General features: G+C 41.3%; 2 protein-coding genes across 3 annotated transcripts in view; both read left to right on the forward strand.

Annotated features, from left to right (window-relative positions):
• The window catches only part of FAM241A (family with sequence similarity 241 member A), a 54,674-nt gene extending 51,055 nt beyond the window's left edge, over positions 1 to 3,619 (forward strand). The window contains exon 3 of the mRNA XM_006025543.3: positions 3,052 to 3,619. Within this exon, the coding sequence (XP_006025605.1) occupies positions 3,052 to 3,297 (246 nt within the window). The 3' untranslated portion in view covers positions 3,298 to 3,619. The remainder of the gene's footprint in view (positions 1 to 3,051) is intronic.
• Positions 3,620 to 6,849: 3,230 nt separating this feature from the next.
• The window catches only part of AP1AR (adaptor related protein complex 1 associated regulatory protein), a 74,099-nt gene continuing 67,034 nt past the window's right edge, over positions 6,850 to 13,914 (forward strand). Inside the window, exon 1 of one of the 2 annotated variants that reach the window (XM_025206364.1) lies at positions 6,850 to 9,411. The gene's annotated coding sequence lies outside the window, so the exon portion shown is untranslated. The remainder of the gene's footprint in view (positions 9,412 to 13,914) is intronic. The other variant, XM_025206365.1, reaches the window with a different exon arrangement.

The following is a 13,914-nucleotide window of genomic DNA, read 5'->3' on the forward strand; positions in this document are numbered from 1 at the left end:
GCATTTGCTTTCAATTTTGCAGTTATTGAAAACAATTTTGCAACTTTTGGGGGTAAGGGCTTAGTGGTAGATTCCATCCCCTTTTTGTTAATTCCCTAAGGGTGAGCTATTTTTGTTTTTGTAATTTTTTTCCCCTAAGATCTACAGTACATAGTGGCTGCTTGCCTTTGCACAGCTGTCTTAATCCCATAGCTTCCTGTAACTTCTGGACTGTGTGCCTCATTTAGAAACCGTCCATCCAAGAGCACCCTCACTGTATTTACTTCATGTCCTTCTTCACCTCTCAGGCACTTTAAACAGTGGTAAAAGGTGGTACAAGAGAGTTCAAACAGTAACTTTGTGCCAGCTTCCCCTATGCATTTTGGCAAATAAAAAGGTGGTGAGGCTCACTGATGAGCATCTATTAGTTGCAGGCCTGGGAAATCATACCATGAACAATGGCTTCTGAATATAGACCAAATTGGAGGGAAACAAAGTGGGGTTGTAGAGGGTACAAATTATTGATTAAACATTACTAAAGAAATTATTAAATTGTATGTATTGTAAAGAAGACTAGCAGCAATTTAAAGTGTAATTTCTAGGGCTTTCACATTAGAAAGCTGGTGTTTTGCAGTCTATAATAGGTCTAATCAAAATGTCTCTTTTTGGAAACATTGCAAATATGATTTCTTAAAAAATAAATAAAGGTCAAAAAATCATTTGTGAAAAATGAAAATGGGTGCACACAGGCTGCAATACTGATGTGTGTAACTTTTTATTGTTTTAGTATTTATTTTAATTCAGTAGGATTGTGCCTAAAGTTAGGTCTCATTGAGTAAATATTTCTTTAGCAAGCGTGAAGTATTTTACCTGTTAAAGTATTTTTGCCTTTGACAGTGCTAGTGTAGCTCTGCCCCTGAAGAAAGTACTCGGCAAGTATGTGTAACGATTATGTAGCGCTACTTAAGAAAAATGTGTCATCTATATTTCATGGTTGATTATCTGTTTTCAGTTTCACTTTTTTTTGTTATCCCTAACTTGTTTATCTCTCTTTATATTTATTTTCAGTAGACTGGAGAAATTACTAACACACTGACCTTTCCTAAGGAGTGTGACAATGTATATGATCAAGAAGTGAAATTTTAAGTTGAGGCAGCCATGTATCTATGTAATAATATTTAATCACTATTTATTTTTCCCTTCCTGTCTCTTGACTAATTACTAATGTTCAAAATGCATAGCTAATTTTGTGAACAGACTAGGAAAAAAATTTCCTATGCACCAGACCACTATTAGCAAGAGTGCCTCTGTTCCAGCTATTACTAGACATTCTTGTAACTAATGTTCTTTTCCATATGAGAGTTCATCAGCATGTTCTAACATCTGTTTTGGAAAAAGATGCTGAGAACATTCGCTGCCACTTGGCTGTTTTGTTGTTGTAGAAGATGAGTTTCAGCGCTTTATTTTTAATGAGAATTCAGCATTTTAAAATGATGGGTTACTAGATTCTCTAATGGAGGGAGCGGGGTAGATGCATTCCATTATCAATTAGTCAGAAAGGCTCCAGGAGGAAGCCAATTACTGTCTTTCCTCAGGAAGCAGCATCACTCTGCTCTTTTATGAATATAACAGAAGCTGCAAATTATATTTTGAATATTAATCTAGATTGGGCAGAGTATTCCCTTCTTCTATAAACTCTATTTATAATGAACCCTTAATAACTACATAAGGTTTGCAGCCAGGTAGCTGCAAATATTGATTTGTTGGCTGTTGCTGCTTTGGTTGTTACGAGTGGAAGAATTAGCCAAATTATGTATCCTGGATGCCTGATCACCTTGACATTGCACTTGTTAAGCATGTATTTCATCTCTTTAGGCCCAAGCGATTAGACTTTGTGCAAGGGACTGTACAGAGTCAAGGCCTGTGGCAGGGGGTCAGGCTAGATGATCTGATCAGGTCCCTCCTGACCCTAGCTACTATGAAACTATGAAGGCAGGATGGAAGGAATTCAAGCCCTTCCCTTGTAATCACTGTTCCAGCCTCTAGTCTGTTGTAAAATAGAGACGGCTGCCAGTCTTTAGTTTTTGTAGTAGCATTTGTGGAGCTGCATGAGAGAGATTCAGTTGCCATGTTCCACATTGTTTGCTCTGTGCAGTCCTGTTTTGAACAGGCGTCAAGCCCTTTTCTATGGTATAAATGTTCCTTTATTGTCTTTATTTTACCTAGTTCTTCCCACATCTGGTTGTCTCTTGCTGTACTCCAGAACACTAAAGTTTCCATAGCTTTAGCAGCGTGTTTTTCACCTTTCCAGGCCTAGCTGGTCCTCACTGGGTCTTCTTTCAGAGCTAATAATATTCCTTTTGTTTCCTTTAATCCTGTGCAAAAATTTTCATCTGTATCAGAAGACTACAAACCATCATTTGTATAGTGTTTATGGGTTTGGGCTCTTATGGTTCTGACTTCTTACTGCCAGTTGTAACAAATAACTTGCAAGGAAAGGTTGAAAGAACTGGGATTATTTAGTCTGGAGAAGAGAGAATTTGGGGATGGGGGTTGAGGGCGAAGGTTTTGATTACAGTCTTCAAATACCTTAAAAATGGTTACAAAAGATGATGGAAGATGATTCTCGGGCTGCAAGGGACAGGGCAAGCAGTAAAAGCCTTACACTGATAAATAGGGAAATTTAGGTTAGATAGTAGGAAGAACTTTAAAGGTTGGTAAACACTAAAACAGATCACCTAGGGAGGCTTTGGAATCTTCAGTGGAGGATTTTAAGATCAGGTGAGAGTGAGACAAACACTTGTTTAGGATCGTTTAAATAGGACTGGACTTGCTCTGAGTATTAGGTTGGACTAGGTCATTTTATGAAATTCTTCCATTCTTATTTTTCTGTGAATCACTTTAATCCATTTATTGAAATTGTAACTGAGTTTCTTCATGTTGGTATATTTTGTTCAATTTTTATTCCATAAAATGGAAATAGCTAAGATTATCTGCAGGTTGTGGTTAGATGGAAATGATGATAATCTTTTGTTTTCCAAACTATTTCCCACTCTTGTGTTCTGTTTGCAGGTCCAGCATGAACAAAGAAACCACACTACTGAACCAGTTGTAGATGACTATAAAAAAATGGGGACTCTGTTTGGAGAACTAAACAAAAGCCTTATCAGCATAGGCTTCACAAGGATGTATTTTGGAGAGCGGATTGTGGAACCTGTAATAATCATATTCTTCTGGATTATGCTCTGGTTCCTTGGTTTACAAGCTCTTGGACTCGTTGCTGTTCTGTGCCTTGTTATTATTTATGTGCAACAATAGCGTGTGGTAGACGGCTTCTTGGATGACCTGTTACCGCCGTGTCACATTTTGATGGTTATATGTTGAAGCACATAAGTGGCATATTAAAGGTGCAGTGTCCCAAATCATGTTTCACATGCATGAGGGGGGTTTTTGGGGGGCGAGGTTCAGAATAACATAGAAAGAAAGTAGGTTCTAGCACATCTTCAAAGGAAAGGGGAAACAATACGTTCTTAATGGTACTATCCAAAGTAACTTGTTACTTCCTGGAATTTTGTGGGCTCAGTCCTATTTAATACAGCATAAAATCCAAATAAAATTGGGCAACTGCTTTTCCATGGCATGTCTGGCTTTTTTTAATTGACATTTCTTATCTAGTGGCAATTCCTCTCTTTCTGATTTTAAGAGGTTGTTTGGAATGAGATTTCTTTTCTTTCTTAAAAAAATACTGTTTGTTCAGAAAGCCTCAAATCTAAAATCCGGTCAACTACCTGAATAACAAACCAGAGTGCATGCAGACATCTTAATGTTGTAGGAGGACTAAGCTACAAAAGGTTTGCCAGAGCTTCCAGAGAGAAACAAAGCTGTACCAACAAAAACACCTTTATAGTTGGTATAATTTCAACAACACTAGACTTCTGCTGTTATAGAATGCCATGCATGAATTGCAACCCCAGCTGACATTAAGGTACTGACAAATATTTCTAGTCATAATCTGGTCTGTTTGCCTACAGGTGTTTGGCTAATTTTACAGTAGGTGGAAGCCTTGTTTTTTTACAGTATCGTAGGCAGCTCTGGCCCTAGAATAAGGTACGAGTGATTATATTGGTAGGACTCTATAGCTACATTCCAACTGCATTCTTACTCAGATCTGGTTTGAAAGTAACTGTCTACAGCATCAGTATCTAAGCATAAATATCCAAGACCAAGATGTATATTCTGTACAATTATTGAAATTTGTAAAATCCACTTTGGTTGTATAGGTAGGGCCTGATCTTGACCCATACTAAGTTAAGTGAGTGCAGAGTGTGGAACAGTATTAAGGAAAAAAAGAAATGAGACAGAATCCTTCACAAAATGGGCGGCCATTCTTTCAAAAATAGTATTTAGGAAGTAATTGAAATGCAGTTGGCGCTGCCCAAAGGTAGCAATGAAAACATGCATAGACTATGACAAAATACAGTTTAAAGACCATAAGATTTTTACTTGTGCTTTTTTACAAATATTTTTGGAGTGACAGACCTCAACAATATAGTTTTACTTAATTAGAAATGATGGGTCTAATCCAAAAACCACTGAAATCAACAAAAACATTCCTTGTGGTCCCAGTCCCAAAGGTTTAGGGAACTTAAAGGCAGATTCTCCTGTCCACATGGATCCCTGTGGAGTCTCTGGTTTGCATATGTGGATTGCATGGGAGAATCATTACTTATAAACATGTACTGCAATTAAGATCAATTATCGGTCATGCTGGTAGATACAAGGCCTGGTTCTCTAAAGGTATTTCATTTCCTAACTACCATCTACAAAAAGGTGGCTCTTGGCTTTGTGAAATCAATGGGAGTTGGGTGTCTAAGTACATTTAGAGCATTTTGGTAATGATGCTGATGATATGGGAATACACTACAGCATAAAATATTCATAGATATGTCTTTTGTCAACTGCTCCTGGAAGTTGAAAAGCTAAATGCAAATACAGTATGATCTTAATGGCAAGCTCTGGACTCACAAGTGCCTAAGGGTAAATATTTAAGTATATCCTTTTGGAAAAGTAAAATAGACATTGTACATTTTGCATATTGAATGTGTTTTTTGTGTATGTCTGTAAAAGGGCTCTATTCCAAAAATCTTATAATTTTCTAATTTCAGGCCAAAAATTTCATCCTTTACTAATTTCAGCCCACCCCCCCTCCATGTAAGTTGCAAGTTAGCGTTCAGCGCATTTCACCCTTTTCTCTCATCTGGTAAAAGTTAACATCTTGCAGGTTATCCTTAGTGCTGCAATGGTGTATATACTGTATTAGACTGTATATTGTGATGCACATTGTACTAGTTTTCTGAAATAAAAGGAAACCTTCCCGTGGTTTCCTGTGTTAAGGGAAAGTGAAGCTAATTGATCACAGACAAAAATGAAGCAGGGACAACAATATAGATCTCTTACTTTATTATATGCATGCTGTTTGTGATTATTACATGCATTAACATTCATCCCAGACATTCTCCTGGCTTTTTTTTTAATGAGCTATCATTTAGAGCACCAGTGGCCAACCTATGGCACGGGTGCCACAATTGGCATGCACAGCCTCTGCATGTGTTAGATTGGACAGTGAACCAGCAGCACGATGACAGATCAGGCAGGAATCAGAAAACAAGCATTAGATCAGGCAGGGAGCACAGGGCAGGGAGCAGAAAGTAGAGCAACAGATAGGGAAAGGGATCAGAATGGCACTTGGGGAGGGTGCAGGTCTAATTTGTGGCATTCCCACTGATTTAGACATTCCTTTTTTTTCTTTTCCGCTTCAGTAATTTCCCCTGCTTCTCTTCTTTACATTCTCTCACTTAGGAGGGTTCCATACAGAGCACTCCACTTTAATCTCTGTATGCTACAGCTATAATTTTATTTTCCTTACTGTTTTTGGAGGGTAAGCCAAGGAGACAGCTCTGTTGTTTTGAAAATGGGGTTGTGTGCGCAAAGAGAGTGAAATAAACATGTACATTAAAAAATGAATGTGAATTAGTCAAATGCCATAAAGAAATGGATGAAGCCTACTCGCATTGTTTTTTCCTCAGAACTGTAGGTTGAAGTCGGTGGGATTGTTTGGTATGCAAAGAATGTAGATTTAGTGCACAGTCTAAAAATAAAGGATAAATACAATTGTAATATATTGTTTGGCTAGAAGGAGTATTGTATCTTAGAAGTTGAGACCCTTAAGGTCTCCTCCGGTTCTATGAAACGATAATGATGACTTTTCATTTTTAATGTTAATAGTTACGATATTTATTAATTCTAGCTCCAGCTATGTACATGCATATACAATTGTATGTAGAAGTTACATCCCTCAAATATTTATTACAGAACAAATTACATAATCCTTATTGGTCAGAAATTTTCCACGCAGCTCTCCTGTTTTTTTAAAAATGGACATTTTAGTACATGTATCTGAGCCTTCCGATGTGTAAATGCTTGATTATGGTGTACAGTTTGCATTGGAAAAGGTGCCACATTAAAACTGTTCATAAGAGAGAAATCTTGTTTCTAAAAATATCTGTGTGAAATATGATTGAAAGCACTTTGTTATTCTTTCTAATAAAAGGTATTCTGTCATCACTCACGTTGTCTCTTGGTCTGCCTGATAGTAAATGATTAACTGCCACCAAATTTACCTGTTTTGTCCTTGTGGACCACTGAAATCAATAGTTTTCTGGACCCAGTTTCAGGAAAAAAAGACTATACAAGGTATTCATCAATGAAAAGGATGAAAAAAAATCATAGTAACTATTGTGTTGTCCCAAACATTACAATATTTATTAACATGGTGTTTTATACTGCAATCTGCATAATGCTTATAGGCTTATAATCATTTCTTTTTTTGTAGCCAGAATGCAGTCTCTGGAGAAGCCAGATTTGTGGCATACTTTAAAGCCACAATTCTAAGGCTCAAAAGTAGATATGGTTTCTTTTTGTTGTGATACTTATTGTGAGGGTTACACAGCCACGACACATTTAATGTAAATCCACTTGAAATTGTTCATTTCTTTTATTTTTTTGATACTGCAGTATACCATAATGGGTACATTTTTTGTATATAAATGTCTGCATCTGTTTATAAAGGTGAAGCAGCTGAAAGAATATACCCCACTCCCTTTTTTTCAGATGAATGTTGTTTAAAAAGACAGAAGGATCTTTTGGGTCACTTGGGACATGCTTTTCAGGTGAGGCAGTTTCCTGTCCTAGAACCAGCCACTGTAGAATTGGCTCTTTTCCCAGTCCAAAGCAAACTTTTAAAGGGTGGAGGAGAAACGGCTTTTTCTCTCCCCACCAGGCTCAGGACAAAGAGGTAAACAAGATGCCAAGTTACTTGGAAGAAAAGATGGAGAATTAAGAGAATCAAGGGTCTAAATTTGTTTGCCAATCTTGCATGTTGTTTTCTTCCATGTATGTAAATACAGCCCAATTGGCTTTGTTTTGGGGTTCTGGGGTTTTTTTTTCCTTGCCTAGTTCAGGACTGGCAGTATTTGCTAGAGGCTTATTAATCTGTCACTGCCTGACTCTTTAGGCATTTAAAATATACAGTTTTTGTGGTATCTATTTTAGAGCAGTGGCTACCTTCATCCTTTGTGCCTAGCAGGCCAGATGGGTAGTGCCCTGGCTGTCCATGGGCCAGATCTGGCTAGTCATCTCGATCTGGCACAATGCAGTGGCAGCTGGGTCCTATCTGGGCACTCGGGACAGGGGGCCTCCTGGCTCCAACCTGGCCCCATGTGGGGAGGACATGACCCAGCCCTGACAGGAGAGGGGGCATGGCCCAAGTCTATCCAGCTTGGGGGCAGGGCATGGCCTGGTTTCATCCAGCCATGGAGGTTGAGGGAGGAGGCCCACAACCTGCTGCACAGGGCTCAGGTTTGGGGAATTTGGCAGCAGGGGAGAGTAACCATATTGATTGCCACCATTCCCCCAGATACTGATGGCTAGATCATTATGGCTCCACTGGTGGTGGCAATTCAGGATTCATAACACAGGAAACTAATCTGAGAATATCAGAGACAGGAGACTGCTTGTCCCACACTGCAGTGCGTTAGAAACTGGAGCTGAACAAGCATCTTTTTAATCTTTTTATTTGCGGATGTTAGTACCCTGTTTTCAATAAAATTGTACTCTTTATTACCAAAGCAACATAACCTTGGCTTTTTTTCATGTGCTTTCAAAGGGAACTGTAATGAATAAGATTTTCAGTGAATTAAACTGATGTTTAGGAATACAAGTTCTTTTTTTCAAATGGAAAGATCATTCAGGAATCTCTCCTTGACTTTCAGGGAGCCTCAGGCTATTTATAAATTGAATTTGGGCTCTTTCAGAAGCCTTGGCCAGTAATCAAACTACCTTGTCAACAGATACATGGATACATGCATATGTACATGCATATGTTCTTTATTTATCTTTGTAATCTTATCCCAAAAAGAAAAATCTTCCCCTCTCCCAATAAATAATTTTGAAGAGTGTGCAAATATAGCCAATGTTAGAAACATTGAATTACAACAAAGAACTATGACATATCTCTGCTGTCTTGCTTATATTGGAGTATATCATATACTCTGAACCAGTTCTCCAACATTTTTTTGGCTGTCGCTTTGTGGATTGAAGTATCTTGCAAGATACTTAACTAGAACTGATATCAGCCAAGTACTTACTGTCCTCAGGCATTTCAGCCCTTGTAAGCTCAAGACTCTCTGCACTGATCATACCCTGCCTCAGCTGCGCAACATTGGCCTTCTTGTCCATAGGGAATGGAAATGTACTCCAGCAAACAGCATTCTTCTGATTCTGATAGGGTTTATGAAAGTGTGATAATGCTGCAGTTTTTCAACAAAAGCTAAGCTGTTTGTGCCCTTCATCTTACTGCAGTAAATGTCTTCTATTATAATTGCACAAAAAAATTAAACGATCTTGTTACCCAACTCAACATCAGTGCTTAGAGGACTAAATATTAAGTGGTATAGTTTAGCTCCACCCAAGGTACTGAAATGCAGCTTTTAGAATAGTTCTGTTAATGCTGATTCCTTTTTTTTTTTTTTCATTTGCCAGCAGCAAGCTAAAGGTAAACAAGAAATGATTTGGTTCTGCATTGCTTAGCTCCTCAGATTTTACAAATTCTTCTGCCCACTATTCAGAAAAGCAAATACAAGTTACTGCAAAATGATCCTGTGGTTAATTTCCATTTAAAGATGACTCCTTTAATTTACCCATCTTGTGCAGTAACTATTATATTTTTATTCCCGTTTTTTACATGTCTAACAACTATTGAGAAATAGCCTATGAATTTCACTTCATCAACCTCTTGGATACAAAAAATCATGGACTAAATATAGACATCGGCGTTATGAGACATTATAACCTGCCTGACATCTGACTCCCCAGGTACCTCTTCACTTTTTACTACATTCATATTCTCCCCCCCCCCCCCCCCCCGCCCTCCTTTTACTCTTTCTTCTACTGCTTTACTCCCCAATTTACATTGTTACTGACTGGCTTTCCTGCATGCATACCAGCCTCTGGCTTCTTTACTATTCATTCTATCCAGCAAGAGGACACACCAACTGCAGATGCTTCCTCAGCCTAGCAAAGGGTTTTTAAACCTGAAAGCTTGCTAAGCAAAATATTTCCAACTATTTAGTTGGTCTGTTAAAAGATATCAGATTTACCGAAAGAACCTTGTCTGCCTAACAACTATTGGGAAATTAAGTTCCTTTATTTACAATTTTTACCGTGGTTCTAACATAGAGCCTAGAAGGACAACATATTCCTACTGGCATAAGAAAAGAGGACAGAGATGGAAGACCCTCCAGTGAGAGAACTTCTTATACGCTGGAGTAGAAAGAAAGAGGAGTAAAACTCTGCCAGTTTTATTGCTGAAAGTGGTCATCTTCCCTCATCTCAGTGCAAAGAAGCTATTACCTGCTGGTGCATCAGTAGTAATGAAGTGCTGTGTGCAGCTACTCTGCAGTTGCTGCATGTTTGTCTACAGTGGATGATGGTATAATTTGCATTGATGTAAAAAAACCCCCTCCAAAATTACACTGGTTTAAAAATGCCTGTCCAGGGCCATAGTTCAATAATGTATTGGAGAAAGGACCATACCAGAACTTAAGTATTCTAGACTGCATTCTAGCCTGGGACTTTGCATTGTAAACTGATACGAACAATAATAAACTTTTGCCCATTATTCCTATCTTGGGGCGCTACTCTTCTATATAAGCAAGTAGTTATTACAGTGTAAATATGAATTTACAATAGTAGAGCTTATTTGTGTGGTGTTTGCATCTCTGCTTTCCAGTGACTCTAAGCAATACATGATAGTAGCAGTGTTTTGTAAGGATTTGCAGCAATAAGATAAAAACATTTCCACACAAAAGTGAGCTTGTGTTGGTAACTACATTCTGCTGTTTTTATTTTTTTTCGGAATCATCAGAAGATTAGCTCGCTGAATTTTTTTATCATTCATTTAAGTTTTGAAGTTGATAACATTGTTCCCTATGGTGTTATCCTTCTCTATAATCAGGGTAACCCTTTTTCTGAAAGCTTCCTTATAACTTCCATTATCCTCTTTTCTCTGTGGAATATGGAACATAGGCTGGAAGAAAATCATTTCGGCAGTTATTTGCACCACAGGCTTCTGGTGGTGTTTGCTATTTTCTTCTCTAAGTGCTTCCGATTCCTCATGGGGAAACTGAAAGCATTGCATTCCGAATAAGAGCTGCTGATGTATAATTTAAGTGTTCTGTTTCTTTTTAGTCACTTACATTACTAATATTTTAAAATGTTAGTTTTGTTCAGTTTTGTCTGCTCCTACTGCTCACTTTCTAAATGAGCTCAAATGAGGGCTTTTGAGTTCCAAAAGGGATTAATTTATCCCATAGTGCCCAACTATACAGTTAAGCAAAACTGTCGTGGTCAAACTCAAACCTTAGTGAAAGCAGGCATAATTCCAGCTACTGTCTTTAATGGTGCAACTGTTAACAGACCCCCTAACAAAATCTGGCTTCTTTGTTCTTTATTGAGAAGTTCACCTGATTAAGAATTACGGAAGTGAGCTATAACCCTCTAGGTTGTGCAGCCACAAATATAACAATGACTTCAGACTGCCATAGGAGCTGATAAGAAACCTAGGGCATGTACAGACATTGTCCAGTTAGACCAATCTAAATGTATAGATCAATCTAAACCTGTAACTGTACAGAAGTTCAGTGCACATAATGACACAAGTGGTCTAAGATGCACCTGTTGTGAGGTATACTCAATTCAGAGCTTTGTAGGTAAGAAAGATACATCAAACGTGTATACTGTTCCCATATCAATTCAAATTAAATTACTGTCCTCTGGCATCTGAGCCTGCTTTGCAGCCCCTTCCCCCACAGGGTGTCATGCTAGTGCTTGGCCCACACTTAGCTGCTCCAGCCGAGCATCCAGTAGGTCCCACCCCCAGGCTCTCCCAGCACTGAGCAAACACAGCCCCTCTTCTCAGCTTTTGCCCCTTGCCTCCAACCAGGAGCAGAGGGGAAAGGGAGGTGTCTGTGTCCCCTGTGTGAACCATGGGATGCAGGCATCTGAGTCCCTGGGCTGTGCTTCCACACCCCTGCATCACAAAGCATCCCATAATGTACATGCAGACCCCAACACTGAGACCAGGAAAACCCACTCCCTCAGGCACAGGCCCATGGACCCTGACCCTGGGACCTGTGCAGCACATCTCAGAGGCAGTGACCCAGACCCCAGCGTAGACACCCCCACGCTGCTCTCAAGCAAGAGCCAGTGCAGGCAGCTCATCTCTAGTGGGTCAGGGTGGCTCATCTCTGGTGAGTCAGGGCCAGATTATTGGGACTGGGCCTGCACAGAGGTGACTCTGTGACCTCCATGGTTCAGCCACTGCCAGCAGGTACATGGGCCGTGTCACCTGGGGTGCTGCAAGTGTTTTTTTGGCCCACAACTACAAGGTCCCAGAGTACTAGGGCTAGGGAAGGCAGGAGGGAGGGGAGTATTACTGACCATCCAAACTGGGACAAGCAGGCAGATGCCCCTGGAAACTTCAGGATCAGGTGGGGCTTGTCCAGCTGCCTCAGTGTTGCAGGTAGAGGACACTGGAAATTTCCAAGCTGAGGCAAGGGACATTGCCAAAATCACAGGGCAGCGGAGCCCTAGTCACTCCGGAGCAGGGGCTGCAGCCAGCTGAAATGAGAGGGAGAGCCACACGCCGGGACCCAAACCTATATGCACCCACTGTTCCTTCCATCTATCCATCTCCTTGCAGCTAGACCCTCGCCCGCCCACAGACACGGAGATCCCATGGGCATCATCATGGACCATAGAAGAACCAGTCCTATCCTCCAGTACCCAACTCTGGATGCACAAATTAGGCAACAGAGAGTTGAGGAATCTTGTCACCATCTGGGAAAAGGAGAAGACCCAGTTCCGCAAAGGACACTGCAACAGGGATGTGTGCAAGTGCATTGTCCAGCAGATGCAAACACAGGGCCAAAACAAGAACTGGGTGCGGTGCCAAGCCAAGACTAAATGGATGAAGATCCAGTATATAACATGCATAATGCCAATTTAAAGTCTGGGACCAAGAGGCAGGCAGTGCCCTTCTACAAGCTGCTGTCCCACTTCCTCACCACAGACAGAGCCATTGCCACCCTGCACATGTACAGCATCACTGGGGAGGGAGGAGGAGTCGCCAACAAGAACCCCACAGGAAGACACAGGAAGACCCTGGGATGGCAGGACAACTAGAAGTAGGCCCCCAGGGGCCATGGGCCCATGTTCTGCTGATGGCAACAGCCCCCAAGGACTCCAGCCCAATGGTCCTGTTTGCCAGATCATTACAGGACCTGGAAGTACAGTGGTGTTGTACCTGCAGCTGGACCTGAGCTCCCTTGACATGTTCTTGAGCATTGTTGAGAGCATGGAGAAGGAGGAAAGCTTCAATACCAAACAAATCGAGACCCAGGACATGGAGCCTGAGCTTATGCCCTCCACCTTGTGGGAGCCCCACCCCTGGTCCTTGACCCTGCAGACACAGCTACCATAGGTGTTCTGCTCCCCCTTCTCCAACACCTCACTGCCCTGTTTCCAGATGCACAGAGCCCCCCCAGCCCCTCAACTACCAATGCAGCAGCATGACCCACAGCCAGCCCTCCCCCCAGTTCTGGTGACGAGTCTGGCAGTTATTGAGGATGCCCTGCTGCTCGGGATAGTATGGCTCTACCATGCTCCACATGGCCATGACAGAGACCCAGGTACTGAGGGAAATATGAAGCCTCTGCAGAGAAGGGGAGCAGTCAGGTTGTGCCCACAGACAGTGGGGCAGGCAAGTAGCAGCACAATAATGTTCTGCCAGCCTTAAGCCCTCTGTTCAAGCTTGTTTCCAGACCCAACCTGCTGGCCTTCCCACCCTGCCCCCTCCCAGCCCCTGGAGGGCTAGTGGCCACTACAGGGTACCCCCATGGTCACATCGCTTCTCACAGATCATTGTACCTGAGAAGTCCAGAAAGGCAAGGGATGGTGCATGAATGGACAGGTGTCGGGGGGCTGGTGAATCACCCTGCCCTGCTTGAGAGGCTTCTGTCTTTCAGCACTAGGCAGACCAATCACTCCCTCCCCTTCCATCCCTCCTTCCTGGACCACAGCTGAGGCACCAGGCCACCAGGCTGGTAGGCATGCAGGAGCGCCCCCGTGCCTACAGGCCTCAGCCAGTGCAGGCTGCCTGTGCATCCTCCAACACCCAAAAGGGCAAACATGTATACTGTTCACTCTCCATGTAAACTAGGTCTTAAAGACAACTTTGTAACCTATGAATTCCTCCCCCAGCTTTTTGAACATCTGTGCATGGCCCTAGTGTCATGCTGAATAAACAGAATGCTTTTC

Source organism: Alligator sinensis, unplaced genomic scaffold, assembly GCF_000455745.1.
Source record: "Alligator sinensis unplaced genomic scaffold, ASM45574v1 scaffold861_1, whole genome shotgun sequence".
NCBI classification, from domain to species: Eukaryota; Metazoa; Chordata; order Crocodylia; family Alligatoridae; genus Alligator; species Alligator sinensis.